The following is a 27,160-nucleotide window of genomic DNA, read 5'->3' as shown; positions in this document are numbered from 1 at the left end:
CCGTCATTGGAGTGATTGGAAATTTATATGCTAATGAAGTTCCTATTTTGGGCGACAAGATTTATTAAGATTTAAAAGAGAAGTAAAAGAAAGTAAAGTGAGTAAGTAAAAGGGTATGTGCAGTGGTAAATAATTTTTCTACACGATATAAACATTGAAATATGAAGTCATTAGACTAATTATACATTTATATATTAGTCAAGATCCTATTTTGGGTAAGGAAGTGATCATTAAAAAATATGAGGGGAAGGAAACACAGTATAAAAGATTATGTAGTTATGAATAATTCTTGCGAATAGTTGAGACACTGAAATTGAGACTGATGAAATAAGATTCACCAAAATGATGGAAAATTTATACGTGAATAAGGTTCCAATTCTGGGTGAAGAAATTTTTATTAGGATGTCCAGACAATTAGAAACAGACTCAGAGAGAAAGGAAAAGTGAACGAAGTAAGGACATATATGATTACGACTTAATTTATAGGTATCGTAGATATTTTTCAAAAATGGAAAAACAAGACATAACATAACGAGGATAAATTTGACGATTTGTACCCTGAATTGCCCTTTCCCGTTGATCAATACGCTTTCAGGCGCTTGACCGGTGTTAACTGCAAGACGACCAGGGAAACGCTCGGCCGCGTTCTCGTGGAACCAGTCGCTAAGGAGGACAACGTGGGTAGTGAGATCGTAGTCGTAAAGGTTGCTGTTAGGGTCTTTGCTTGGTGGTTGACGTATTACTATACTTCCGTAGAGACCGTCTATTTTCTGTAATCCTGTGTGAGCATGCCAGAAATGCGTACCTTCGTTCCCAGCTAACCATTGGTACCTATGTGTACACAAGCACGTGATAAATGTATGAAAAGAAAAGCGAAATGTTTGGAAAGAAAAGCGAAATGAAGAAACAAAATTGGTTTATAGTTACCTGAATGTGCTACCCTCCTGAATAGGACATTGCGTTACAAACGGTACGCCATCGTAATATTGGCTTCCTCTTTGCCATACACCGTGCCAGTGAATGGTAACTTCCATACCTTCGATGTGATTTTCCACGTCAATCACGACTTTGTCACCCTGACAGACTTGAATGCTTGGTCCCGGAACCATTCTATTCGCTGTTAAAATACCTCGTTCCACGCCATCTGCTAAAACGCACTGGCAGTCGCTCCAAACGACGTTAGTTGCGTTGGGAGTGCAAATTTGGCATGCCCTATAAATTATGAAAAAATATTAAAATTGCATAAATTTGAGTTTGGAAATTCAAATGTCTCAATTTGAAGTTTGAGTGTCTAATAGACTAAAAATTTGAAAGTGAATTAAAAAGTTTGAGAATTTAAATGCAGATTTGTTTCTTTATTATTCTCATCTCTGTTTTCCTATCGCAGCTAAGATGTTAAGAAAGAATTTTATATTCATGAATTTTGTTCTTGGCTAAAGATTCTGAAAGATGATACTCACGCTCCAAGTACAGTATAGTACTCAAGAGTGAAGTGATAGTAGCATATCCTCGGAGGTTCATTTTCGCGACAAGCTCTGGCACACTCGTCCGGCGAGGAAAGCGCCGGATTTCGTCGTAATTCAGCCGTGGCGCGTTCGCTATAGTCAAGGGGTCTCGTCCTTGGTGGCCTGACAGTCACCCCCCGACTACCAAGATTGTCGATTCCGCCGAAACCACTTCTAAATACGTTACCGGTCGGATGGGTCTGCACCAAGCCATGACTCGAGGGGAAAAAGTCGGCGCTATCATCGGTAAAGATATTGCCTGTCTTAATAGTTGGAGTCCAGAAAGAAGATGCTGGCGTCTGATCGGCGATCACATCTGTAATTAGTCGTTTAAAATTAAAAAATGTAAATTTTAGAATTTGAATTTGAAAGTTAAAATATCTGAATTTAAATTAACATTTAATTCGCTATATCTAATAAATTACATAAATGGTACGATTAAAACAACAGTGTCCTATTTAATTTAAAATTAAGAAAACTGGTTTTACAGGATATGACCAAAGGTGATTTAAAGGTTTCGAATAAACGTAGAACTCAACACGAAGAGAGAAGCTGCCAGCAAGAAGACTAAGGAAACGATCGACAGGTAAACTGGAAGGTGCTTTTCTTCGAGGTTTCCGCGATATAATAACGCGCAGGTGAAAAATATTGTAGCAGAACGAGTATAAGGTACAATACAGCAGATGTAGATAATTAACACCGGGTAAACGATACAATCTATTGCTATTTATAACAGGTAAATACACGTTTCAACGCTACAGCATTTCATAACTATAACAGTTACGACGATGGTGATGCGACATACTATACACGTGCAATACGGCGCCTAATATTGTTTCAACGCTACCATTTTGACGATAGATGAAACAAGCGTGGCACGAAGAAAGCAACGAGACTTGCAAAAAATTCGAAAGGTTCTCTTGTATCGTTTCACGTGGTACGTGTAAAAGTTACTCCTCGATTTATAAGGAAAAATTGCCCCGATTAAAACGCGCTACCGGCTCCTAATGCACATTCACAGTCCTAAAAACGATCATTTATCTCGGGCGTGCTTGTCGGTTCAATGCTACAAAAGTATGTGAGAGAAGGCGATTTACGAGAGAAATTGTTCTTGGGTACAGACGCAAACTCTCGCGAGTCAAGGTAGACGTTATCGTTGAATTATCTTTATCTTGACCCTCGACGAAGATAGCGAATAGATGATTTTGTTGTGCAACTAATAAGCCTGTCCTCGTTGCTTCGATCGTGACAAACGTTGAGAAAGAAAAAAATTCACCGTCCCCGAAATTGCATTATTAGTCAATAGGATAATTACTAGCAGGTACAAAGAACGATTAACACATTAATTATAACGGCTACAGGTCGAGTTATAACCACGAGGCCCAGGATGAGAGTAACGCGCGAGCGAACCACGATTAATTTGATGGTCACATTAGCAGCACGCCTCGTGCTATATTTTCCCTTTAATTATCGCGACGCTCGAGTGACTTTCGCGAGCGGTTTTCACAACATAGATGCCACGGCCCGCGGCCACTTGGATACCCAATTATAGAACACCGTATTCGTAATTTATTTTTCTGTTATTATCTCGGATTTCGTTTCAATACCTCAAGCAATTCTGATTTTATTTCGATTGCATTACTTGTTGGTTTCTATGAAATATTCATGGGAAAATCAGTTTCCTTTTGCAAAATTTTTGTTAACGTTTGTAACATTGTTTTTCCTGGTTCTTTTACAAAAGGAAACTCAATCTTGAGCAATTTTTTCGCGTATAATCCGTTGCTGTCTAAAATCGAAATGAACAGAATTCTAACGGAGATAATTTGGAACTTCTATGAATATCATAGTTTCGGTTAAAAATCATTGCCGAGCTAGACAGTGCTTTACAAACCGGTTTTGCCACGTGAAAAAAATCGTGAGCACGAGAACATTAAAAAAGGATCTGAAGGAATTTCGGATTGCGTAGCACTCGCCGCGGCTTCAAAGCTCTCGTAGAATGTTGATCTAGGGTAACGTTCGATGAATAAAAATCACGCGGTACAGTTGCCTCACCGTATTTGTTCATTGCCGCGGTAAAACCGTCGATGTCGCGTGGGATTTCCAATGAAACTGGAAAATCTGGTGTTACTCATGTAACGAGTGTACAATACTTTATTGTGAAGAATGATATTGATGGAAAGTAGAGAAAGTTAAATATTCATCGATAAAACAGCGTCGATTAAGTATACATACAATATACATCGATTGAACACTGGAAAAATTCGAAAGTTCGATATACATTCATACGTACTTATTTTATCTGACAAGGAAGAAATTCTTTATTCTTAGAACTGTATCAAATACTGTTTCTCTAAGAGATAAATAGTTTCCTACTATTTGTCATTAAAAAAATTATATCATCCCATAAGTAATCGTCAAAACATGTCTTAGTTCTCAGATGTTTTAATCGATCTGTATTAAGATCATATGAATTTTCTATGAAAAAATGTTACGTTTTATTTCAAAACGTCTTCCGCTGTTTAAGACTCATAAGCAATATCAAAACCGTGTGGCGTAATAGTGTAATTAATAAATTTCTCAGTAGAAGCGTTTTCCTATTTCTTAATAATGACCTTCATTGTATAAAACTTAGAACTGGTACGAGAAACGTTATAACCTAATAGACTAATTAATCAAATTCTCCATGCACGATTGACACTATTATTTACCTGTACTTTTCTATGGGAACAAGACTGAACAACGAATTGACACAAGAACTGTTTTTGGATATTTAACGATCCTACGCAACTATTCTTAAAGGTTTATAGTATTGTAATTCAGCGTTCTATCCGGTCGCACGCCAGGCGGTCGGCCTCGTCCGCAACTGGCATAGGCGTGCATTATTTACGACCCTACACCGAACAGACATCGTGACGTAAAAATTCTTTGCGGATGAATTATGCCGCTCGCTTGGTATGCGAATTTTTTTCCCAGACAGCCGCGGTACATCTACAAAGCTTTGAACTTCGCGTATAAGCTTGAAAGCTACCATTTGTCTAAACTGTACCATAGCTTTCGTGGTGAACACGATGGTAACCACGCTCTTTGAATATTCCACGAAGAAGACAGAAAATAATGCAGCGGGAAGAAGTACGGAACTACACTATCTCGATTATTTTTCTCAATACGTTAAGTAAGCGTGACTATGAAAACTGTTGTTACCGAACGAAACATCTTCCACAAATCGAGAAGGCAAACATAAATTTGAACGTAAATTATCATCCATTAAGCCACACTACGAACTTCGTGTTATTTTGATCATTTCCCGCTTCTAGATACATTCACGCCTGACATTTCTTCGAAAGTATATGCAAATCGCTGTTCGATCAATCCGTTTTGCAACGTTTCCGCGTAAAAGTTCGCAGCGATGCGATTGCTGGAGAAATTTCTCTGAAGGATCACGATTTCTTCTTCTTTCTAATGCTTCTAAGCTATCTGAATTGATGGATTCTGTCGATGAAAAAATTGAAATTTATAATATATATACATATATAATGTTCGATAATTATTGCATTCCACGGGGTTTTCTTGAGCTTCGTTCGCGCTACCAGCAAATTACTTGTTACCGATTGGTACTAAACGAATGGTTGATAAAACAAAGCACGATTCGCTTGAAAAGGAATTCTGTCGCAACGGCATTTTAGTAATCGATACTTGGACTCGCAATGAGTTCTCGTTAATGAAAAAAAAGGTCTATAAAATAGATAAGAGCATAAGTGAAGCTGGTTTTTCGCTCTTCTACAATTCCCGTAGCAATTTCGTAAACCATTCGATTACCTAACTGAGTAGGTAAGAAAAGAATGTAGATTAAAATTTACTGTTGTTAGAGGGTCGGTAAAACTCTCAATTTCAGCACAGTCCAATGTAGAAAGTTTTGCATTTGTTCTCTGATTTATCATTCGTCCGGAAGAATACGATTTGTCACATTGTTGCGCAGCTGGGAAGCCATTAGCAACAAGATAATGGGACGAAAAACGTGAAACACGAAATTAACAGGATCTGCGATAACTTGTCAGATTACGATATCCTCGGATAACTTACAAGCTACGAATCTCCAGGTAATCGTCGAAATATTGTAATTTTGCGAAATATCGTTTTATATCTAATGCCACGAGATTATCGCCCGAGCATTGTGTGGCTACTGTTCTGTGCTAAAGGCGATGTAAACTCGGTAAAGACAAATAATATACGAGGACGTTTACAAGTGGTAAGAATAGAAAGCGTGAATAAATTCACGCATTTAATGATTTCTGTGATTCGGATTTTGAAATACGTGAAAACTGGTCCTGCGTGAAGGTACGGGATGCGTTAAGAAAACGTCAAAGTCACCTGCGCTACGCCGTGTTTCAATTGGTCTTTAAACGACTTGCACTTATCGTTAGAAACGCTCGAACAAATTTGTCAAAACAACATTGTGGCTGCGATGCCGCCCTGACGGCAGACTTTCACTGTATTTCGCACGCCACCTGTAATGACGGATCTCCAGTTCGATGTGTCATCATCTGACGTCTCGTGGATTGTATTCTATTACGCAATTTTCATAGGTTTATGTAAGATGGAACTCGTAAGGAAACGCGGTTTACATAATATACCAGCCGCATGTCTATGGTCGAACTCGCAGACCGGGGTTAGAGAGTCCACCTACGTCGGCTGACTAGAAACCCTGTCACGCGAATGCCTTTTATGATGACACGGCGATAAAGCAATGGTCGTGACAGTCCAGTTTGTACGTCATGGGAGGAAAGAACAATACGAATGTGTAATGTGTCCAGCGATTCCTTCAGTCCTTCGCTGGGAAAATGCTAGTTTTGTTGTTAGTCAAGGTAAGAGTACGGTTACGGAAGGGAAGATGGACCATTGTGAAAGAAAGATAGAACTGAGTCAAATGAAATGACGAAAGAAACGATGTTTTGGAAGGGTTTTAGGTCACTTGTAGTGGCTAAAAAGGTATTGGCGCACTATTGTATTTATTATGGCATTTAATATATTAATTAATAAGGCCAAAGTGAATGAAGTTTCGTATGGTTTGATAGTTCTTTCGTGTAGCGATAATAATTTGATACTATGAAAATTAAATGTAAAACCTGGTACAAAAAGGCTTGTTTAGAAAATAAGGATACGTTTGTGTGAAAACTGGATTGATGGAGAAATTGTTAATAATTTATTTTAAGACTCCTTCACATTAGTTTGAAGTAACTCGATTTGAAATTTATGTTTATAAAAGTCAAGTGATTTGGCTAATGAAAACCAGGATATTAAAATTTGAAAGGATAATTTCAGTTTAGTAAATAACAGATTTACATTAATAAAGTAATTTAACTGGTCTGAACAAGGCTTAGAAAATGGTAATCTGAACAGATCATGAGAGATATTCAAATTCGTAATTTGCCTCTACAAGACATGAATTGAGGCGTTCCGTACATAAATGAACACGTCGGTTGTCAAGCTGACGCGAATCAACGAATTGGAAGCAATTAAAGAGATTTAAAATTAAGACATCTTTCGAAGGATTGGTGTGAACAAGCGGTATTCGATTAAGGTTAACAAGGGTTAAGAAGTAAATAAATTAAACTGGGGTTTGAACGCCGAATTTCGATTAGAGCAGCCGAGAAATTAACAAGAAAGCCGTGCTTCGAAATGTGTTTTCTTAAATCTTTCACTTTCATTTCTTTTATCGAACATGTCAGGTTAATAACGTGTACAATGAAGTATATTTCACACTGTGCTGTCTTATTAACCTCTATTTAAGGAGTAGTTATTTTAGTATACGTCAAAACCTCCCACGTCGCCTTAATATCTTAATTTAAAAAATCTTTCCAGTTACGCCATACTTATGCTGTAATTCATCGGTTATACAATGCCGTCTTCCACGTTTCATTACATTAACGACGAGTTTCACGATTACTGTACGATGTAATAAGCCAATTGATCGACTCCATTGAAACTAATAGTTTGATTAATGGATTGATGAAAAATGAGATAAATATTCAGAGGAATTGAAATGGAAAAAAATTTTACGAAAGAAAAATTCCTTTCATTTATATGAATTAATAATAGTACGTTCTTTTAATTGTAGAAACTTGCGAATGTAAGATTTCTAGTTTACCATTACCATAAAATTACCAGTTGAAAACGTGTTAATTTCATCGTCTCACGTAGATTTCATGATACGAAACTCTCGAGTAGTATACGTTGCTTTTAAACTGTTGTAATTTGCGCGTGCTCTTTGTTCTGATTCAGTATTCTTATAGGCGATCGATCCGTTTCACACGCTCGAAAGGATAGTTCGAAACAACAGGACGTCGAACTGGGACAAAGGAAATAAAACGGGACCGTTGGCAACGCTTAAATGTCAAGCCTTCGACGTCGATCGTGTCACGAGTCAAAGTTTGTCCTTTCCTTTGGTATGCGATTGAACTTTGGCGTCGTACTTGAATAAACAGGGGAACGTTGATGCGCGCAAAACGAACTGTTCGGTGTCTAACCTTTAATTAAATTATCGGACGGATGGTCGTTCGTTCCATACTGCTCGGGTAGATCTAACGAGACATTAAATTGTTCTTTCAAGATTTATAGTGAATGTTATATAGTTTCACGTCGTTATATTATTTTATTAATATTAAACGTTACATTATTTGTAATTATAATATTATTGTACATTATACATTATATACATTTATATGAACTACATTTATTTGAATAAAGCTTTAATTAATGCCTGATAAAATGAACTGCTGTCTGCCGAATCCAGTTATCTGAATGTGAACAATTATATAAACTAGTTGCTTCCCGACAAGTTTATATAAATGGAGTTCTACTATAAATATAATATTGCAAACAATAAAAATGGAAAAGTAAAATTAAAATAAAAAAATTTACAGACAGATCTGACTACCTTTATCAAGCGCAGTTTATTCACGGTGTTTATAAATAATTGTGATAAATGTGAGTATCGCAACGTGCAACGGTCGTTCGATAATATATCGTATTCGCGGCTAGATTTGCAAGCGCGTAAGGAAGTGAGAGCAGAATTTAGCGTGTTGCGTGAGGATATTACGGTTTCGTTTTATTACGTATCGTTAATGATCGCGATAATTATTTCCCGCACAGTTAGATGATTGAATTATTGTTCCTGTTGTGTAATCTACCAATATTTTTTATTTCTTTGTAAATAAAACGTTAATGAAATGCTCTCAGATGCTTTTTTCTAACACGATTATTTTGAACCGCAGAATAATCGACGAAGAAGTGACTAACTGTGCATAAGATTCGTTTCGTAGGCGGACCGTTATTCGGCGATATTCGCATGATATTTGTAGTCACGAGACTACATGGTCACAAAGGCTCATCGCTCTAAAGTTCAAACAAAAGGTAAAGTTCAAACAAAGTGAGATCGTAACGGAATGCTATTGATTCGAGACTTAATGTTGCGCCTTGATCGTAGTTTCGCGTCCTCGTTCTTACTGTCGACGATCGAGTAATCAAAATGTCAGACTGTTTATATTACACAAAGACACTTTCGTGTCTTGACATTGTAAAAAATTACCTCACTATCCTTCGAGACTATTAGATAATAACGATCATCTATTATTATAATACACCGTTCCATTATTGGAATGAAATTATTCCAACTATTGAACCATCGATTACTCGCCCGATTGTTCCATATACCTTGACCCGTTTACATTTCGACGTTTTTACATTTGTTCACGAATAGATCAAACAATCATGTCCAACTATTTCCTCGATATCTATAGATGGAAACAGATTAAAAACTCTATCCTAATTATCACGCTGCAAAAAGCTACTGCATTTATCTCATTAACATTCCTTGTTCTTTTCCAAGCAATGCCCTTCGAGAACTCAACTAACGATACATTTTACCAGCACAATAAATAAAGAAATAAGAATATCGTATATATATTTCAGTGCACATGAATGTCATTAGCGTGAAAAAGAGGAGATTAAAGGATGCTGTGTATAGCTTGAAATACAAGCTAAGATAGAAAGCGTGATGATCCGCGAATGAACTTGGCCTTGTCCTTGTCCTCGTCTCATCTTACGGAACACGCTCGACAAGCGTTCCTCGAGTTGTGCAAAAGCTAGGTATTGTGCAAACGGCAGGAGAGCGTCAGAAGGTGAAGGGAAGGTTCAGCGAGTGTTGCATCGCGTTCGTTCGTAACGTCGGCGCCGCATAAACACCGTTTCGATTGCGCTAATGAATGTAATAACAGTTCACTCCGAACGAAAGCTTTCTAGTCATCGGAATTACGTCTACATAGATTGCCGTGTACAATTGAACGCGGCCGTCTTTTATGTCTCACTTTTCTCTTGCTTTCATCAAACCTATCATCTGCATGATTTATGCGTCAACGTGATTGTTGTTTCGCGCGGCACCATTGCATGGCGTTGGTTTAATAAAAGCCACCGTTTCTTGTCCGAGGTTATTAAGTTGTTTTGTTCATTTGCTTCCTAACGTTTGACGCGAGATGAATGGCCTTCGTCATCTATCATCTGTTTTTTATGCTTTTGTTTGTCAAGGCGTCGTCTGCAGATCGCTCCAAAGCAAACAACTCTTGACAGTTGTATATTTCAAACAAGATATATTTCAAACATTTTCAAAATAAGATTGCAGATATTTTAACGAGGCGTATAACTGGCCATTTCTGGGATCCGTTTCCGCGTGTTTATACGACGTGCCGTTTCCCGGAGAGACGTCCCCTCTGTGATCAAACGTACACGGGTTTAAACGATTTCGTTGTGTACACCGGCGATAAATTCACCGTATAAACGAGGCAATCGCAGCCTGGTCAAATTAATGACTCGGTGGAGCGGCTGACGCAAGTGAAAGGCTTACGATCTCAGGCGATGAGACACCGGAAGTACGCGTGCACGAGCTCGCCATGAAATTTCACGGCCGATTCTATCATTAAAATCGCCCTACTAACGTCCAATGCTTCGCTTTCCTTGATTCCCCACAGATATTATACTCAGACCGGCAGCTCACAGAGACGAAACAAAATGTGTATGTACTTTCGTCGAGAAATGTTCCGTGAAATTATAGCTCCTCCCACGTGTCCGATTACTTCTGTAATGGGTGACGTATATTTTTGTTCGTATTTTCTCATTCTCAATCATTTCGCGTGGAGATTGGTTCAAAACGATCAAAACGGTTCTACACTTTCTAGTGGATGGAAATTGATCCTGTACATTGAGATACACCCTATCCTTTCATTTCAGTACTTTTATAATGAATGATGTATATTTTTGTACATCCTTAATCACTGCACGCAAAGAATTTGCTTAAAACGATCAGAAAGGTTCCAATCTTTCTAGTGAGTGAAAATTGATCCTTCCTATTGAAGCACCTTCTGTCCTTTCGTCTGAGTACTTCTATAGTTAATAGGCGATGCATATTTTTGTTTATCCTTAATCACTTTAGACAAAGGGTTGTTTAAAACGATCAAATAGTATCTACATTTCCTAGATTGAAAATAAGTCTTCTCGAGTTGAAGGATATCTGTTTCTTTCTTTTAGTTCTAAACGTTTAATAATTTAATTATTAATTACGCGGCGAAAGTCGATGGTTTTTACGTGATGCCAAATTGGCTCTTTCACAGAACGCGCCCCTTTTAATGAGGCTGTAAATGTCGGAGTCATAAAATCTGAACTCTGTTATGTTTTCCAAATACTTTTCCTTATAGTCGTTCGTACTGTCTCCGCGAGTTATGTACGAAGACATAATTCAACTTTTACGATGAACATTTTATGTGTTTCCTTTCGTTTTTCTCCCGGATACGCGAATTGGTATAAACAATTTCTCGGCTAATCAAAAGTTTGTCGTTTTATCTTTGTAATTTTCTGGGCGATTATTCAAGTAGGTGTCTCGGTAAAACGCTTTTGGACCTTATTCTGCCGTGAAAACGTTTATTAGAACCCCATTCAGACTTAATTACACTTTACATAGTACATATGGCTTTATAAATCTATTATTTTCGAGGTAAGTTTCATATCCGTAATATCGACTATGATAGTGATCGGTAACTGCATTTCACTTTATCAGATATACCTAGTGGAAATTAGTTTTGATTGCTTGGTGGAGTTATTCGAAAATTACTTCAGATACCGATCTAATTTTTTACGTAACGAATGCAATAAAGTTTCCAGAGATTATCGAAACAACATTCTATAATAGTTATTATGCAGCACGAATGTTGATGCATTTGTGGAAAATTATATAAAATACGAAATATACAATAGAACGTTTAAAGTAAAATATTTATTTCTGAAGAAAAGGGAAGGGTAATGAAAGGAGCTGGTTAAAAAGAGACGTTATTGTAAATGAAATTTATTCCCGACTGCGCTCGACTATTTCACTAAATATCTATAATATTTGATTAACGAAGGCCGATTGAAAGATCGACGACTGTGGAATTTCAAAATGCATTAATTTCAGAATTTTTTCAAAGACCAAAGCATTGCATCCAGGAAGCTTCAGACATCAGAATCTATTAAGTTGCAAACTTCGAACATGAATATTTAGGAGCCTCTGAATGGCTGCGAGGGATTTTAGAACGATAATTACGATATTTAGTGAGTGAAACAAGTTTTTGTCTAGATTCTATTTTCATTTCGTTACATTCGTAAAAATTCAAATTCTCATAAATATCCGCAGTCCGCTAACAACGTAAAACGAAAGACTACTCGAAGCGTTTTGTCAGCGTCGATACAAGACAATTACGTTGGAAAAAATAATGTATGATAGAAGATGCACGCACTCGCGTCTAGGTTTGCATCTCGTCTAGAGAGCCTGCTCGTTCCTCTCGTTCGCACTTTTATTTCCATCCGTTCGTTTCTTAGCGAGACAGACAGCCGGTTGATGACTCGCGGTTTATTTTCGCCAGGATACCGCTTGCAGGAATACATGAATCATGATTGCTGCCTACGAAATACATGTACACAACCCCTCGACATGTCGTTCACCACGCCGGAATGATTCTTCTGATGTCATGGCATCGTTCATCTCGCCGATGTTATGCAAAGATGAGGCGGGAGGTTCATGAGATTTCGTGATTTCCGTGGCAAAGGTTACATTGTGCCAGCGGATTATTTAATAGAACGTACGGATCTCTTCGTGCAAATGTTTTGACGGGACAAAGAGTCGCGTCAGTCAGGAAATGAACGAAGAAATGGTGTAATTGATCCTGACGAATATCCAAATACAAACGTCGTTCAACTTGAAAAATTATGCCATTGTGAGGTATTTGGTTAATAGTTCCTTGTCAAAACGGTAGAATACAGTCTTCAAGTATAATCGAATCATTAGTTGCTTAAACTAGTTGCTTAAACAGTTTTAATTTATCGGTGGTTATCGCGCAGTGATCGTTTTGATAATTGAGTTATTATCAGACTGCGGATGTTTCAATAAATTTGTATTTAAACGAATTTAATAAGAAATCCAAGACTTAATTAGAAGGCCAAAATAGTATAAATTAATTACTTTATTTTTTGTAGTTTCCCTATTTATGTTTCTGTATTTTTTAAATTTCCATAAGTGCATACAACCTACATAGTTTACGTATTACGAAACCAAAGTGGCACTTCTACGCTTTCATAGGCGCTAATCGCTTGCGATACGCTTGGAACTCGTTAGAAAATACGATTAAATTAAACGTATCACTTTTGAAGTATGCGTCAAACGACCGTTCCGCAATTTAAACGCGAATACATCGAATAAAACATCGCCTTACATCACACTTTAGATCATAAGTGTTCTAAATTCTGATCTCGTCGAATATTACACGTGGTACACGAGTGCGGGTTAGTTATATTTTCTTTTGAAGCAGCTTCAATTCCTGTAACTAGTTTATTTTCGACAAGTAGAAAGAAATAACAAGAAATCCAGCAAGAAGAGCATTGCACACGAATCGGTGCAATTATGCATCGGAATAAATGAAAAATCTCGCTGATTTAATGTCAAATTATTTTTTTGAGCTTGCAGGATGTGAATTCGCGAAATTAGGTTGATATATTGTTGGCAGCTGTCCCACGGGAAAAAGTAGTGCACAAGGGGATAAAGCTTTCTCGTCAATTAGAATCGGAAATCCAGTTTCCGTTCGGTCGCGATTTCTCACAACACGAACCTTGATAACCGTTTGAAAAACAGCAAACATCGCTTACGACCATTTGTTCTGGTGAAACCGCACGGCAGAAGAAAGACATTACATCACGAACACTATTCCTTTTTATCGACTTTCAGTTTACTATTGGAAATTGAGTGTTACTTGCACAATTTCGCGGGTGGGGAAACGCGACAGAAAAATGGAAGAGTGACAGGCCACCGACTTGGCGAAAGGAATCGATCCTTCGTGGGAATTCTTATTCTACATCCATGAACCATACAGATTTTATTTATATAATTTCTTCCTTTTTATCTTCCTGATTTGAAAAGTAGGCTTAAGAAATATTGTAGAATTCCGTTTATATGGACTCCATTTTTTTTTCTTTTTTTTTTTGACAAAATTTTACTTAATATCCGATTAAAGGAACTTTTGCTTTGAACGCTAAGCGCTACTTATGAACGAAAAGTCGTAAATAGTAGGGAGAATGTGAGAATTCTCATTATACGAATTCTAATTATGGGAACTATTTATGCCACAAGTTCTTGTAAACGAAGTTTTATTGTAGTATAATTGGACAATTTAAGAAAGAGAAGTTCCAATTTGAAGATGGTATTGCAAAATGTTCAACAACGTGAAGTCGATATGAATCCACGTGCTGCTGGTGAAATGCAATACGTAAAAGGTACAAGCTTGACATCGTTTTCTTAACGAGGCGCGTTCCTATCTTTTCATCGTCTCCCCATGAAAAAGCGACTGGCTGCATACCCAAGGGAGATCAGGAATCACTTGATTCTTGAATTGAGTTTCTTTCCACCGTAAAACACGTTCACTCTGATAACCTTACCTTGAAGAACCTAACGAGAGAAATACCATCGAACGACATACTAAGAATTTCACTTAATTAAGTAAAACAAAAAGAGGCGCACGCGTTTTACTGGTTTCACGGTAAAACAAACGCGATAAGATTAAATCTCGGGATGGATCGGGATGTAACATCAAAATGAATAAGATTGATACTTTTACTACATAGTATTACAAATCTGTTAGCCGGAAGGAATATTCAATTACGCTTTCATAACGAGCACGTAACCTCGTCGTTCGATTAGCTCAACGACAGAGTTGCTGAAAGTAAGTACCGTAACAGTCCATTCGATTTTTTTCTAGCCCGTAATCGCAGCGATCGTCGATTCCTTTACGACTGTCATCTACCAAATCACCTTCGATTCCTTGCCAGAAGGCTTCGATCAAGTTCTATCGACGTTGATAAAAGCGGAAGGCCAGGTACTGTTGTCACGATCGACTTGCACGGGAACGAATCAGTCTGAGATCGATTTCGTTCGCGTTTGATTGGCTGCTTATTGGCCGAGTAGTGATGCAGAAAGCGTGACACAGTTTCAAAGTAGCGATCGTGGGACAGTCGCCACGGAAATGGAGAGCGATCCGGCGATCTACGTATATCTACTATATTTTCACTATTACAGTAGCTTACCACATTTTTTCGATGCATCCAAGTGTATCATTTATTATAGAAAACTTTTATGTATATATATAATTGTATTATATATGTTATATGAAACAGTTTGAAATTTCATTATCACTATAATGAGATACAACTGTCATGATTATGTTAATAATATATAGAAATTGCAAGTTACCTTTTCTGCTTATTTGATTGGCAATAAATATTTCATTTAACGTTAAGAGTCTTATTTTAGATATATAATCTAAATACCAACTCTGACGACTTCGAGTAGATTTGTGCTTTCGATCTCTGTAATGAATTCGATCGATCGTTACATTGATTTACAACAAACCCATATTACCCAATTAGTCTTCGTTTATGAGTGGCAATAACGATGCTTTTTATATTCTGACATTAATTTTCTCTTCGATCTTTTCGAGTATTATAAATTTGCTTAATGAAACTTAATAGTCTTATGGTAGTCTGTTGAGAAACATATTGGAATCTAAGCGCGATGGAAATTATCTTATGACTAATCGAATTTGCGATCATACAACTGTCAGAAGCACATTTCTCTCACATGCCAGTCATTAATCTCAAGCATCGCTATTAATAAGATACGGACATCCTCACGAACTTGAAACATTCGTAAAAATTGTCACTTTTTTTCGTATACTTAACGATGCCAAACCTTGACCATGATCGGATTAGTTTCTTATTATACTCCAAAAATTGGGTATCAATATTACAATTTGCACTTCTTTTGGTCTACCTAATGATCCCGATCCTCGACCGCAATCAGATTAGTTTCAAGTTTGCATCTTCTTTCTTTTACTTAACCACCGAGTTTTTAGCACAATCGGTCTAGTTTCTCACTATACTCTGAACTATTTTCTACTGACAGCACCCAATCTTACAGGATATAGCGTTACAGATATCTATTGCGTTCCGATGTCGGTAGGTATCGTGTTTTATCCGTGTGTATTATGTTACACGCGAAATAGCAACTGGCTGTAAGCGATGAATCGAGTCGACAGTGGTTCGATCCTCACCATTGACCTTGGCCAACGACATCGAGGCTCATTTGCCGATAAAAGATGGCATTCGACAGTCAACGACCGGCAGAAAAGCGGTCGAACTAGTTTTGTGTATGCACGAATCATGGCCTACTGGTTTCACCAATGTCAAGTGCACGACGGACTTCGGTCGAAGACCGGGTCCCTCTTGCTTAATACCCGCTTTAATGGATTCTCTGCCCTGGCGTTGTTCGCCTTCGAATCTCTTTTCGAGACCGGTACAAGAACCTCGAACTTGCTTCGACGCCAACGATTCAATGTCATTCGAATTCAACAGCGGTACATAAACGAGCTTGGCGTGGGCGTCGAGGAAGATAAAAAAGAAATAAAAGACCTAGAAGAAAAAAGGTTGCTATCTTTTTAAAGAGATGCGTCCAAGTACGGCGAATTGTTTGGTAATCAACTTAATTAAGCAATTAGAGTTTCGTATGGTTAATGAACCCACGTCGAGAAGTAATTTATGCTCGACCAAATGAAAGCAGGCGAACTTTTGATGCGTGGAATGGACGCTACGCGTTGCAATCGAGACACACACGGTTAATTGAAAACAGCTCGTTGGTCCAAATTCAGGGGTAACGCGCTATAATTAACTGTCGCGCCGACGACCAGGGATTTTTCGTTGGTTCCTAGGGAGTTCGTGTAATTAATCGATGCTAACGGAGCGTCCACGGGGATTGCGACTCTCGTGAATTATTTACACGTCGATAATTTCAATTAGATGGTACACGTGGGATTCGATTACTGAAAATCCAGTGGAACATCGATGATTAGTTAACTAATGAATCGTTAATCGGTGGAACAAGGAGGGAAAACGAATCGTTGTTTTGTTCCACTTTTTCTGTTTCTTCGTGACCACGCTGTTTTCCCAACGTACTCTTAACTAATTTTCAGACCTTTATGGAAACTATATCGGGAATGGTACGCGCAATAAAAACAAACGTTCTTTCTTAATGATTCTTTTATTTAAACCTACTTCTTACTTGGCCAATGGAAGTCTTTTATCAATCTTTTAACCTGGGAATATAAGTTTATCTATCACTTGGATTCCAATTCCTTCAATATAATAATTTCTTTAATTTCTTTAATTTTCCTGGCTTTTACGTATCGTTTCGTTTTTGTTAAAAGTGAATTATATCATATGATTCACAAGGTTTAAACTCAATATAAAAGATTAACTTTATTAGCTTTTAATCCCGTGGCTATATAAATGATGTATTACTTAAAGAACAGCTCGATTAACAAATTAATTGGGAAACTTAGAAGAAAAGTGACACACGTGACAAAATCTTTCATTTAAGGATGAACTACTAATAAATTTACATTTGAATTAAAAAAAGACTATGTTTTCATAAAAAGTTGAAGACCCGTAGTAAAATTCTTCAAACAAATACAAATATCAAAACCATTCTATATGCATATATAATTTGTATTGCAAAATTACCAATTTATCTTTGTGAATGTCTTGATAGTTTCAGTGCTAACACTTTGCTGCAAACCCTGCAAATACTACAAAGAGATTTTATCGCACGTTTCAGACGAAGAACAATGACAGAGAAGTGCAAACAATTCGATCCCCTTCTCGGTGTCGAGTATGTTACTGGTGAATAGAACGAGCTAATTGTTCGCAAAAGCGGAAGGAAGGTTCGTGGACGCTTTGATCACCGAAACGAACGAGTTTTCACTCGAAGTTCTTCCGTGCAGATACAAGGATCGAGGCCACGTGAAAGGCCTTTTGTGCGTTCTTTAGAGACAGTTCACGAAACACAACGTGAGTTCGTTTCCCTTAGTCCTCTTTGTGTATCTGTATATATATCGTGTTATACAAGTTTTAACCTTTATGTGACTGCAGTGACCTAGCCCTCCTCGCCTCAACGTTTACTGACCTTTAACGGTACTTTTATCGTTAATGAAGTCAGTAAATTCTCATTGTAATCTCAAGAGTTGTTCTGCCACTACTTTTGCAGCTACGTTCCTGTCTGCTCGAGGGGAATTAAACACAGAGACAACTCGTCCCTCCGAGCGTTCCCACCGATGAAAACGTAATGCGGCTCAATTGCAGACATTTGAATCAATTTGCGCCGATTTACCTGACTTCTTGCGAACAGTCGTTTCTAGGTCATACCTTGCACCGGAACGCTAGGTGGTAGTCCCCGTGCTTTCTTAATTGAACTCTAATGGATGATGAATGAACGATCGATGCAATTCTTGGCAGAGATAAACGTTTCTAACGTTACAACTATGGAGAAGAAAATTATCAATAGTCTTTGAATTGAAGAGGTTTTTGAAAACATGAACTACAGATCGATGGCAAGTATATGTAGAGGAGACATGGGTATCTTTCTCCAATTTTTATTTATTTTGTAAATGAACAAAACGAACGAAGTTCTTTAGTAGCCATTGTAAAAGGTATTCCTGCAAATTCATATTTCATATATTCTCCTATGTTATGTGCATACGTACTGTTGCATCTTCAACGTTCGCACAAATGCATAAAGATCCACAATCTAATAATCACCAATCCAAACATAGCTAATGTTAAAAAACTGAAACTTCCAATACCTAGAATAGGCTCGATTTTTCATTTTGTCTTATGAGCCCTTTTTCTAAAAAGTTTCTTGATTAATAATGGCCCCTGGCTCTTATATTTTTGAGTATATTTCTTTCATTTTGTTTTCACCTTTCGCTCGTGTCGCAATGCTCTTAGCGGCATACCAAGGGAAAAGATTTCCAGAGGTACTAAATATTACTGGACCTTAACAGAGACACATTTTCGGTGTTCCACTATCTGACCGTTCTGCGTAAAATATAGCACAGATTACACGGTTGCAAGTGGAAGTTTACATCAGAGACACGTGACTGAAAACGAAATCAGACGAAAATTCAACAACTTTCATCAGCTTAAGATAGACACGCACCAAAAAATTTCTATAATGCTAACCACGTATTATAACTGGCCAAAATTTTTGTGTTCTTTGATCATCAGCAGAGCGTGCGACTCATCAAAGAATACGTGACATGCGTACTAATTCTCTTAATTTTCTCTTGAATTAATGTTATTTTAATTCGTCGACCATGATGATATACAAACGCAAACGCAAATCGATAATTATGGACACACGTTCTATGATAGAATAGAACACGTGTATCTGATATAGAGAAATGGAGCAAACACAGAAGGCAATAGAATATATAGGGCATCTTGTCCAGTGAGCAAGCGAGCACATGACTGGCATGAAAGTTTGCGAATTAGAAGCGTACGTAACTGGAATTTGATTACGTTTCGTGTACTTGAAGCAAGTTGAAAGTAAAAGGCATGACTAGGAGCTAACCTAGCTCGCTGTTACCGGACTGCAGCATCGGACTGCTCGAACTCGTGGAAAACTTACGGAGGAATATTTAGTGAACCTATAAAACTGTTCGTATAATTCAAATCACAGAGAATATATTAGAAAGAGAAAATTTTTTATACTTACTATAATTTTATTTTAATTTATATTATCAATTACTTCATATTCCTAAACACGAATTAATAAATGCTCTTCAATCAATAACGATATCTAATAATTATACAAAAATAATGGAATAGTTAAAAATTAAATAGAGTTTTAAAACAGAATTTAAAATAAAAAAGACACTTTCTACAAACAAAAGCAAAATTTTATCACAGTTCTATGTAAGAAGGACGGAGACTCCCAACAGTATTTCACACATAATCGTCGCTATTATTCAACTGTATACTCTCGTCAATATTCACGTCACCGATTCACGTAACAAGATTAACCGATGCTATAGGAAATAATTTATCTATATACAAAGTGACTGAACATGCATTCATAATCTCGACGACGACAAAAACGAGCGGATGCGATAAATTAAGCAGGAAGCGAGGAATCGGTACGACGTCGATTTACAGCGTATTTCGTGTCGAGTATCATCCCCTGAACCTAATATTATCATCTGTCGCGATGTTTCGTGCATTTAGGTTCGATATGCCGAAGGATGACTTTCTCCTCACATATTCACGTGCGGAAGAGGAGATCGCGTCGTCAATGGAAAAAAAGGTGTTCGCATCCAGGAACTAGAGTGTAATTCCACTAGATAGAACAAGTTTCACCTTGCATCTTCTAGCTTCTTCATCAAATATTTCTGACGTAGGAATTCATCTTGAAATTATGTGGGAAACTTATGGTAGAATTAATTAAAACAATTATCATTCTGCGATTGCTTTGAATAATTGAATCAATTTCAATTTTTGTAAAAATTGCAATATTCGACATACTTTCCCTTATGAAATTAATCAATAAAACGAATTAAGAACAAATTAAGAGTAATTATGTTTCTGAGTAGCACAAATAGTACAACAACATTCATATTTCTGTGTAACTTTAAAACAGTGGCCATAATTAAATTCATTATTTGTTGCCTTGGCAGAACACAATACTAATGTCAAAAATTCCGAAAGTCCCTTCGTTTTGTGTAGGCTTAAAGAAAAAACATCCACCAATTAATTGCATTCCCCACCACACGATTTCCTGTCGATCCCGTGCGAATAAAACCGCGAACAAACATAATTTCGTATAATTCCAGCTCATAAATATTATCGATCGAGTTCCACGCGGTGGTGGAAAAAGGTTGCCAAGGCCGCGGAATATTTCGCGCGAAAACATTGCACTGTTGCCCGAGTAAATGAAGTTCGAACGAAAGTTAGGATAAAATAGTTAATCCAAGTATTTTACGCTCGTGATGTTGAATTCTTTTCGATTCTGTCTGAAAGGTCTGGTTTCGGAAGGTTCGTATTACTGCAAGATAGATAGTTTATATAATAGAAAATTCACCAAGTTTCCAAATTATCAGTTACTTTTCGTTCGCTTAATAGAAATTTACATTCAGATAAATAGATTGAATCGGTAAAAGTGCAATTAAATAACATTAAATAAATGTTCGTTCTAATAAGTAAAGTTCTACTGTATATAAATCTATACTCTTTCGTTCGCCACGTGACTCCAATTATATCGAATGGATAGAAAATTTTGTTAGAACACTGTATTCCGTAAATAGAGCACATAGCCGTGGATTTGCGTAACCTTTGGTTTATTGTTATACCGCTTTCTTTTCACGAGGGATATCGCCTTCTATCTCGTTCAATTTCGCCGTTTAATCGACGGTAAATTTCTTCGCTCTATCGCCAGTGGATAACAGCTTCGAGTCACGGTTGTATCGCTGTATTCGCTATGGTACAACGAGAGCAACAGCAATAACTGAAAACAATGATTAGTAACCGCACGAGCTACAAGGCGGTATTTTACGACGATAAATAAAGGACACGACACACTATTCGTTTAAGTGACAATTTTCACGCCCACTGAAACGCGACTTTCACTGGTCCAGAACTTCTCACTTTCGAGCAATTGAGCTGCACGCGACCATCGAACGAAAAGTGTCTGATCATAACGATACTCAATCTACTGTCAAAGATGAATAGTCAGTATGCATATAGTTACTTTGGTGTTAATTTACACTAGAATTAGTGATTAGAATGATTAATTCATAATTTCTCATGGATCATATTTATAATAATAAATTTTAGGATTTTTAAGAGAGGGGGAGAATTTAACTAATTCATTGTAAAGTATGTGCACGGATAGAGTTTCTCTTTTCGTTGCATTGTGCACCTTTTCACATATCATCAATTTTTAACTTTTTAGTACAAGTTTTATATCTTAATTGCTGGTGGATACAGTGGATTGCGATTTTACACTTTCGACGTAAATTAAATACAGGAAAATAATTGTGCAACGCAGGATTCGTTTTCTGACTCGAGGTCTTGTTTTTTCGTTGAAACTGACACGTTTACAGCTTAATCAAATTAAATTGTTATGGGTCTGGAAGCATTTCAATTAGATGTTTTCTACTTCAGCGTCTTTTGTACTTGTCATTGCAAAACTTTCTAAGAGATTTTATTCCTACGTCTTGTCGTCGATTTCAACATCGAAATCTTGGTGCTATCTTATTCGAGGTACTTCGCTGACAAGTTCACCAATAGAACAGGAAGTACATCTTTCACATTTCTATCATCCTTTCCTTTCTTTTATCTTCTACAAAATTTCTTCCAATCAGGCGCTGATTGATTTTATCTCGAATACAAATCCATCTACGGAAATTCCGGAACACTCAACTTTCCAAATTTTAGATAGGTATCTAATTATTTTTGACAGGTTGTCTCGTTTAAAATCCAGGATGACACTAAATCCACTATGAATATCTTCTAAAACTTCTCGAACGACGGATGTAATCAATTAAATTACCCATTCATTCATCAATTTCTCTCTAATTCGAAACTGATTACCATTTATGTGGTTTACTAAAGGGAAAAAGAAGAAGAAAAAAGAATTATCGAGTAATTCTCAGTACTACACGGGCTGACCATCGATCTTTGTCAATAGTAATCTTTCATATCGACTGTATTTGCGATAATTGCATTTCTTCGAATTTTTCAAGACATATTATTTCCCGTTATAAATGACAATCGCACATCTGCTAAATTGAATCATCGTGATGGCAAAAGGAGCTGACTCTCATTCTTCCCGTGATTAAGAGAATGTTGTTGACTATTGAATATGCAAATCATCGAAAGGGGAAAAATTGAATTTCCGCTGGAAATTCCGATCGAGAAAGTTTTTCGCCTTATGTCTCATGCATCTCGTACGTTATGGATTTATTACGTTGCGAACATGTTACGTTCCAACCTATCACATCGGGTCAGGGATATAGACAATAATCAACGTCGTCTGCCGTTCAACCGCAGATACAAGATCCGCTAGTGTAATACAAGTCGTCGTGAAACCGAACGTGTTTCACACGCCAGTGATTTCCTAGCGGTGACTGTTGTCACGCAGAGTAATCCGAGAAAGGGATTGAAGAAATTCTGGCATAAGTTATTTGTTGGAAGAAGAAGTGGTGGTTTGTTAATAGAGTTCGCGAATTTTTGTTAAAATCAGACTTTTTTATGCATTTCCTTATTTGCTTTAAAGATATTTTATATTTGATATTTGTATGAAATACTTATTTTATATTTGAACAAAGTTTCTGGTAATGCTTGGGTTTCTATATGACTATGTAATTCAACGCAACAGAAGAAAGACATGGTAAGTCCATTTTCATTGATTTGAGTGCTATTTTCTGATCAAAGTAAAATATTTTAACACAAGATTAAGAAGGGGAGCAATCTGTTTGATCCAGAGATGAGTATTCTGAAAATATGTAGGTGATAAGTTTAAGACTTTTTCCGACAAACCAATGATAGAACAAATGTCCTGACAATCCATATTTTTTAAATATTCAAGAGAGTAATAAAAACACATATCCCTTAACATAAGATCTTTAGACGATAAGGCAATAACATAAGATCTTTAGACGATATATTCAATTTAAAGATTGTATCCATATAAGATAACCATAATGCACAACATACAAATACAACTGAGATACACATACAACGAGATTTTAAACGCTTAATAAAGGGAAACGTGACTTATCATATATGCCTCTGTGTTCTTCTATTATTAGTCCAACTGTAATACTTATCTCGAAACACTTTACAATATAGGAATACATGTAAGTAAGTGCACATTGCAAATTTCAACGAAACGACGTAGTTATTTCCTTGGAAAGCGTTGGATGCGTAATAAACATGCTGTTGGCTAATACGATCATTGCTGTAATTATGATTTCATTGATATCACCGATGCAATCGCGTCGTACATATACGAAGCTCCATGCATAGCGAAGACGTTGGTATATCGTAAGACATCCTCGTTGACGATTATAATATTAAGAATAAAATCGCGCGAAAGATTGAACGCGTCGCAAAAGTGCAAAGAAATTGTCGTGTGTTCTCACGTATAAACACGTGTGCGTTTTAATCTGAATAAACTGGGACACGCGGAATAGGATGAAGCTATTCAAACACAAACTTCTCGCGATCTCTCAATGCTTCGAGGGAAACACGCGTGTTTCTTTGCGCTTATGCATTGCGCCGCATGTGACAAATCTATTTTCACTTTGAGGGTGTATATTAATTAACACGTTATGTTAATATCTTCCGCGATTCTATCGTGAACTTTGTTTTAACGAAACGTAGTTGTATATGTGGTAGAAATCCACGATTTCTGACGTCAACAATTTGTAATGTTGTGTCAATTACGTTGATTGGCAGCCGATTCTTGCATTATATTTAGCGAAACGCGCGTGGAAATTCAGTAATACGTGGGTAGAGATTAAAAATAAGAAAGTGAACAAGCACCTACTAAGTGTCTCCTTGGTGTCGTATTTCGTTCTTACTTCAGTTTCTTCTCTGTCGCCCGTTAATTTCATTGGTCAAATTTCTTAGATCGTTGGAGAAAGTTAAACACCTAGTAGATGTAATTGTGTGACATCGGAAGCGTTGTACCTCTGTGAAGTGGTGCGTGTGTAACATTGTTATAATTAGGCTAACGTTTTTCGGTAGTGAATAGACTCGTTATCTATGCTACAAAGCAATAAATCTCTCTTTTCTGTGAAAACCTACACAGCTAATGGGTACCCGTTCAATTAGTCTTCCTCTTTCAAGAATTATCCACGTCTTTCTCCGTGAAAGAAAATTTAATTGATTTTAGTCGCAATGTTAACGTTATTAAACTGTAATATCTTGCATATATCAAACAAACGATTAAGTTGATACATGGTGTGTATATATATATATATATATATATATATATATATATATATATATACAGGGTGGTTGGTAACTGGTGGTACAAGCGGAAAAGGGGTGATTCTACGCGAAAAAAGAAGTTGAAAATATACAATAAAAATTTTTTTTTTAATTTTCTTTAAATTTTTCCATCGAGAGCTTACTAAATTAATTAAAATAAATGAACATGTGATCGAACTCTATAGGCGAACGCAATAACATGTACTATTTATACATAACAATTTTCTACTAAGAAATACTAATTATATTAGGTTGTCCGAAAAGTGTCTTTCTTTTACAGACACGTCTTTTACAACGATGCATCTTTATACAAACATGAAACCTAATCTGTCAAACGTTGTGATCTTTATTTTGATGAAACAAAATGGATCATATGCAATTCGATAGATTAATATAAAACGGAAAATGTTGTGCACCCATTATTTCTTTATAAAACGAAAGAAACTTTTCAGTCGACCTAATATATAATTCAATCTTTCAGCATCGATATTCTAATTAACTAATGATCTATAACACTTTTAAGATCGAATATCTTTTTACCCCGTGGGGAAATTATTTTCGATTAATTATTAACCATCTATATTGCTCCCCTTAATTATTAGGTTGGCCAGAACGTTCATTTGACTATTTAGAGACTTAGACAAAAATTGTTTACCAAACACATAATGCTGATAAAATGAATGGCCTCTAGAGAATATTCGAATATTACTTAATAAAATATTACTTTTATAATTTTCCACTTGCAACCCTTGGAATCCTTTCACGGTTCTGATATTCTCTTAGCACAAGATTAAATTATTTTCTGCCGTGATACTTCTGAGATACACGTGTGATATCTCAACAAATGAAAAGGGACTAGATAGAAGGTTTTAATGAAGAAAAGCGACATAATTGTAGAATGCTGTCTTATGTAACATAGAAAGGAATAAATAAAACGTTAAAAATTCACAGCGTGATCTAACAACCAATATTTACAACGATGCCAATATCAGAACCAAAGAACCATACAAAGATATAGGAGCGTAGCTTCCAACTGACCGCAACAACACTTTTACTCGATAGCCTAGGCTGAACTTTCGAGTTCCCCGCAAACGAAATAAGAAATCCCGATCAGGCGGTTACAGCATCGCGGTCGAGGAAGCGCATTCAGGAAGCTATTGATGGTTAGAAACGTGTGCACAGAAGCGCGAGAAACGCAATGAGGCATGCACTTTGACATATCGAAATCTAGATACCATTCGACGCGTGAGAAGGGTGTGGTGGATGCCGGATAAACCTTAGCAAGGATCGAGGACGTCGGGTCGCCACTTTCCCGACCTCGTCACGCTGTCTCCGCGTTTTACACACTCTCGTGTGCCGTTCCTTATGCCTACAAAGCTAACTTCCCACTCCTTCGAACGATGTAGGTGCTATACCACGGACAATAGGCTCACCTAACTCGATTTCGTCTCCTTTTTCTCCGTTTTGCTTTCTTTCTTTCAATCTCTTTCTTCCGTTCCCCGTAGTCATTGCAAATGGCACAGGATGTGACGAAATTGCGAACCTACACCGCTAATCGACCGATATCAATAGTCAATTGTTTATTTAGTTCATCGTTATTTGTATTGTCGGAATATTTACTTGAATATGGTTTTCAATTTCAACAATTACTACAATATATCTGTCTTTATAATCAGTCCATATTTTTGTAAATAAAATTAAATAAATGCAGTATGAGGAGAAATTGACTCTTGAAACTTCATTTGTTTAATTATCATACTTGTTATTACACAAGGGCATTTGTTATATGGAGTTGATAACTTGTAACTCGAAAAGCTTGTAGGATTTCACTAATAATATTAATTCAGATAAGCAGGGAGATTTAGACGATAGAATTATGTATACATATATTGGAACATGCACGTTCTAGATACTCCGCTTTTGATGACAAATAGAACGCACATGAATCTCTTTTCCTTAAATTTTCCGCCACCGTTGGTGTAGCTTTCGACTCCACGGATATATAATTTCTATACTAATTATTCTATATATTTCTATTGTACGTATTAAACTTATACTCTTATCGAAACGAGATCTGGACAACGCGAATAACATATCAGTAAGCAATTTCAGATACGATGAATGAAGGCGTGGAAGAAAATTAGTAAGTAAAATTTTCTAATCTCACCAACACGATGCCGTGTATTGAACGTCGTGATTAAAGT

The 27,160-nt window shown here is 36.8% G+C and overlaps 1 protein-coding gene across 1 annotated transcript in view; it reads right to left on the bottom strand.

The window, feature by feature from the left end:
• LOC117236023 (laccase-1-like) overlaps positions 1-27,160 on the bottom strand; it is a 46,290-nt gene that overhangs the window by 5,206 nt on the left and 13,924 nt on the right. The window contains exons 2-4 of the mRNA XM_033498602.1: positions 1,461-1,821; positions 928-1,212; positions 558-831 (exon numbers count right to left, since the gene is read on the bottom strand). Of these exons, the coding sequence (XP_033354493.1) occupies positions 558-831; positions 928-1,212; positions 1,461-1,821 (920 nt within the window). The remainder of the gene's footprint in view (positions 1-557; positions 832-927; positions 1,213-1,460; positions 1,822-27,160) is intronic.

Source organism: Bombus vosnesenskii, unplaced genomic scaffold, assembly GCF_011952255.1.
Source record: "Bombus vosnesenskii isolate JDL3184/JDL3185 unplaced genomic scaffold, Bvos_JDL3184-5_v1.1 scf7180000013339, whole genome shotgun sequence".
NCBI classification, from domain to species: Eukaryota; Metazoa; Arthropoda; class Insecta; order Hymenoptera; family Apidae; genus Bombus; species Bombus vosnesenskii.
The sequence above is the reverse complement of the archived record's forward strand: the minus strand, read 5'-3'. Positions and strand labels throughout refer to the sequence as shown.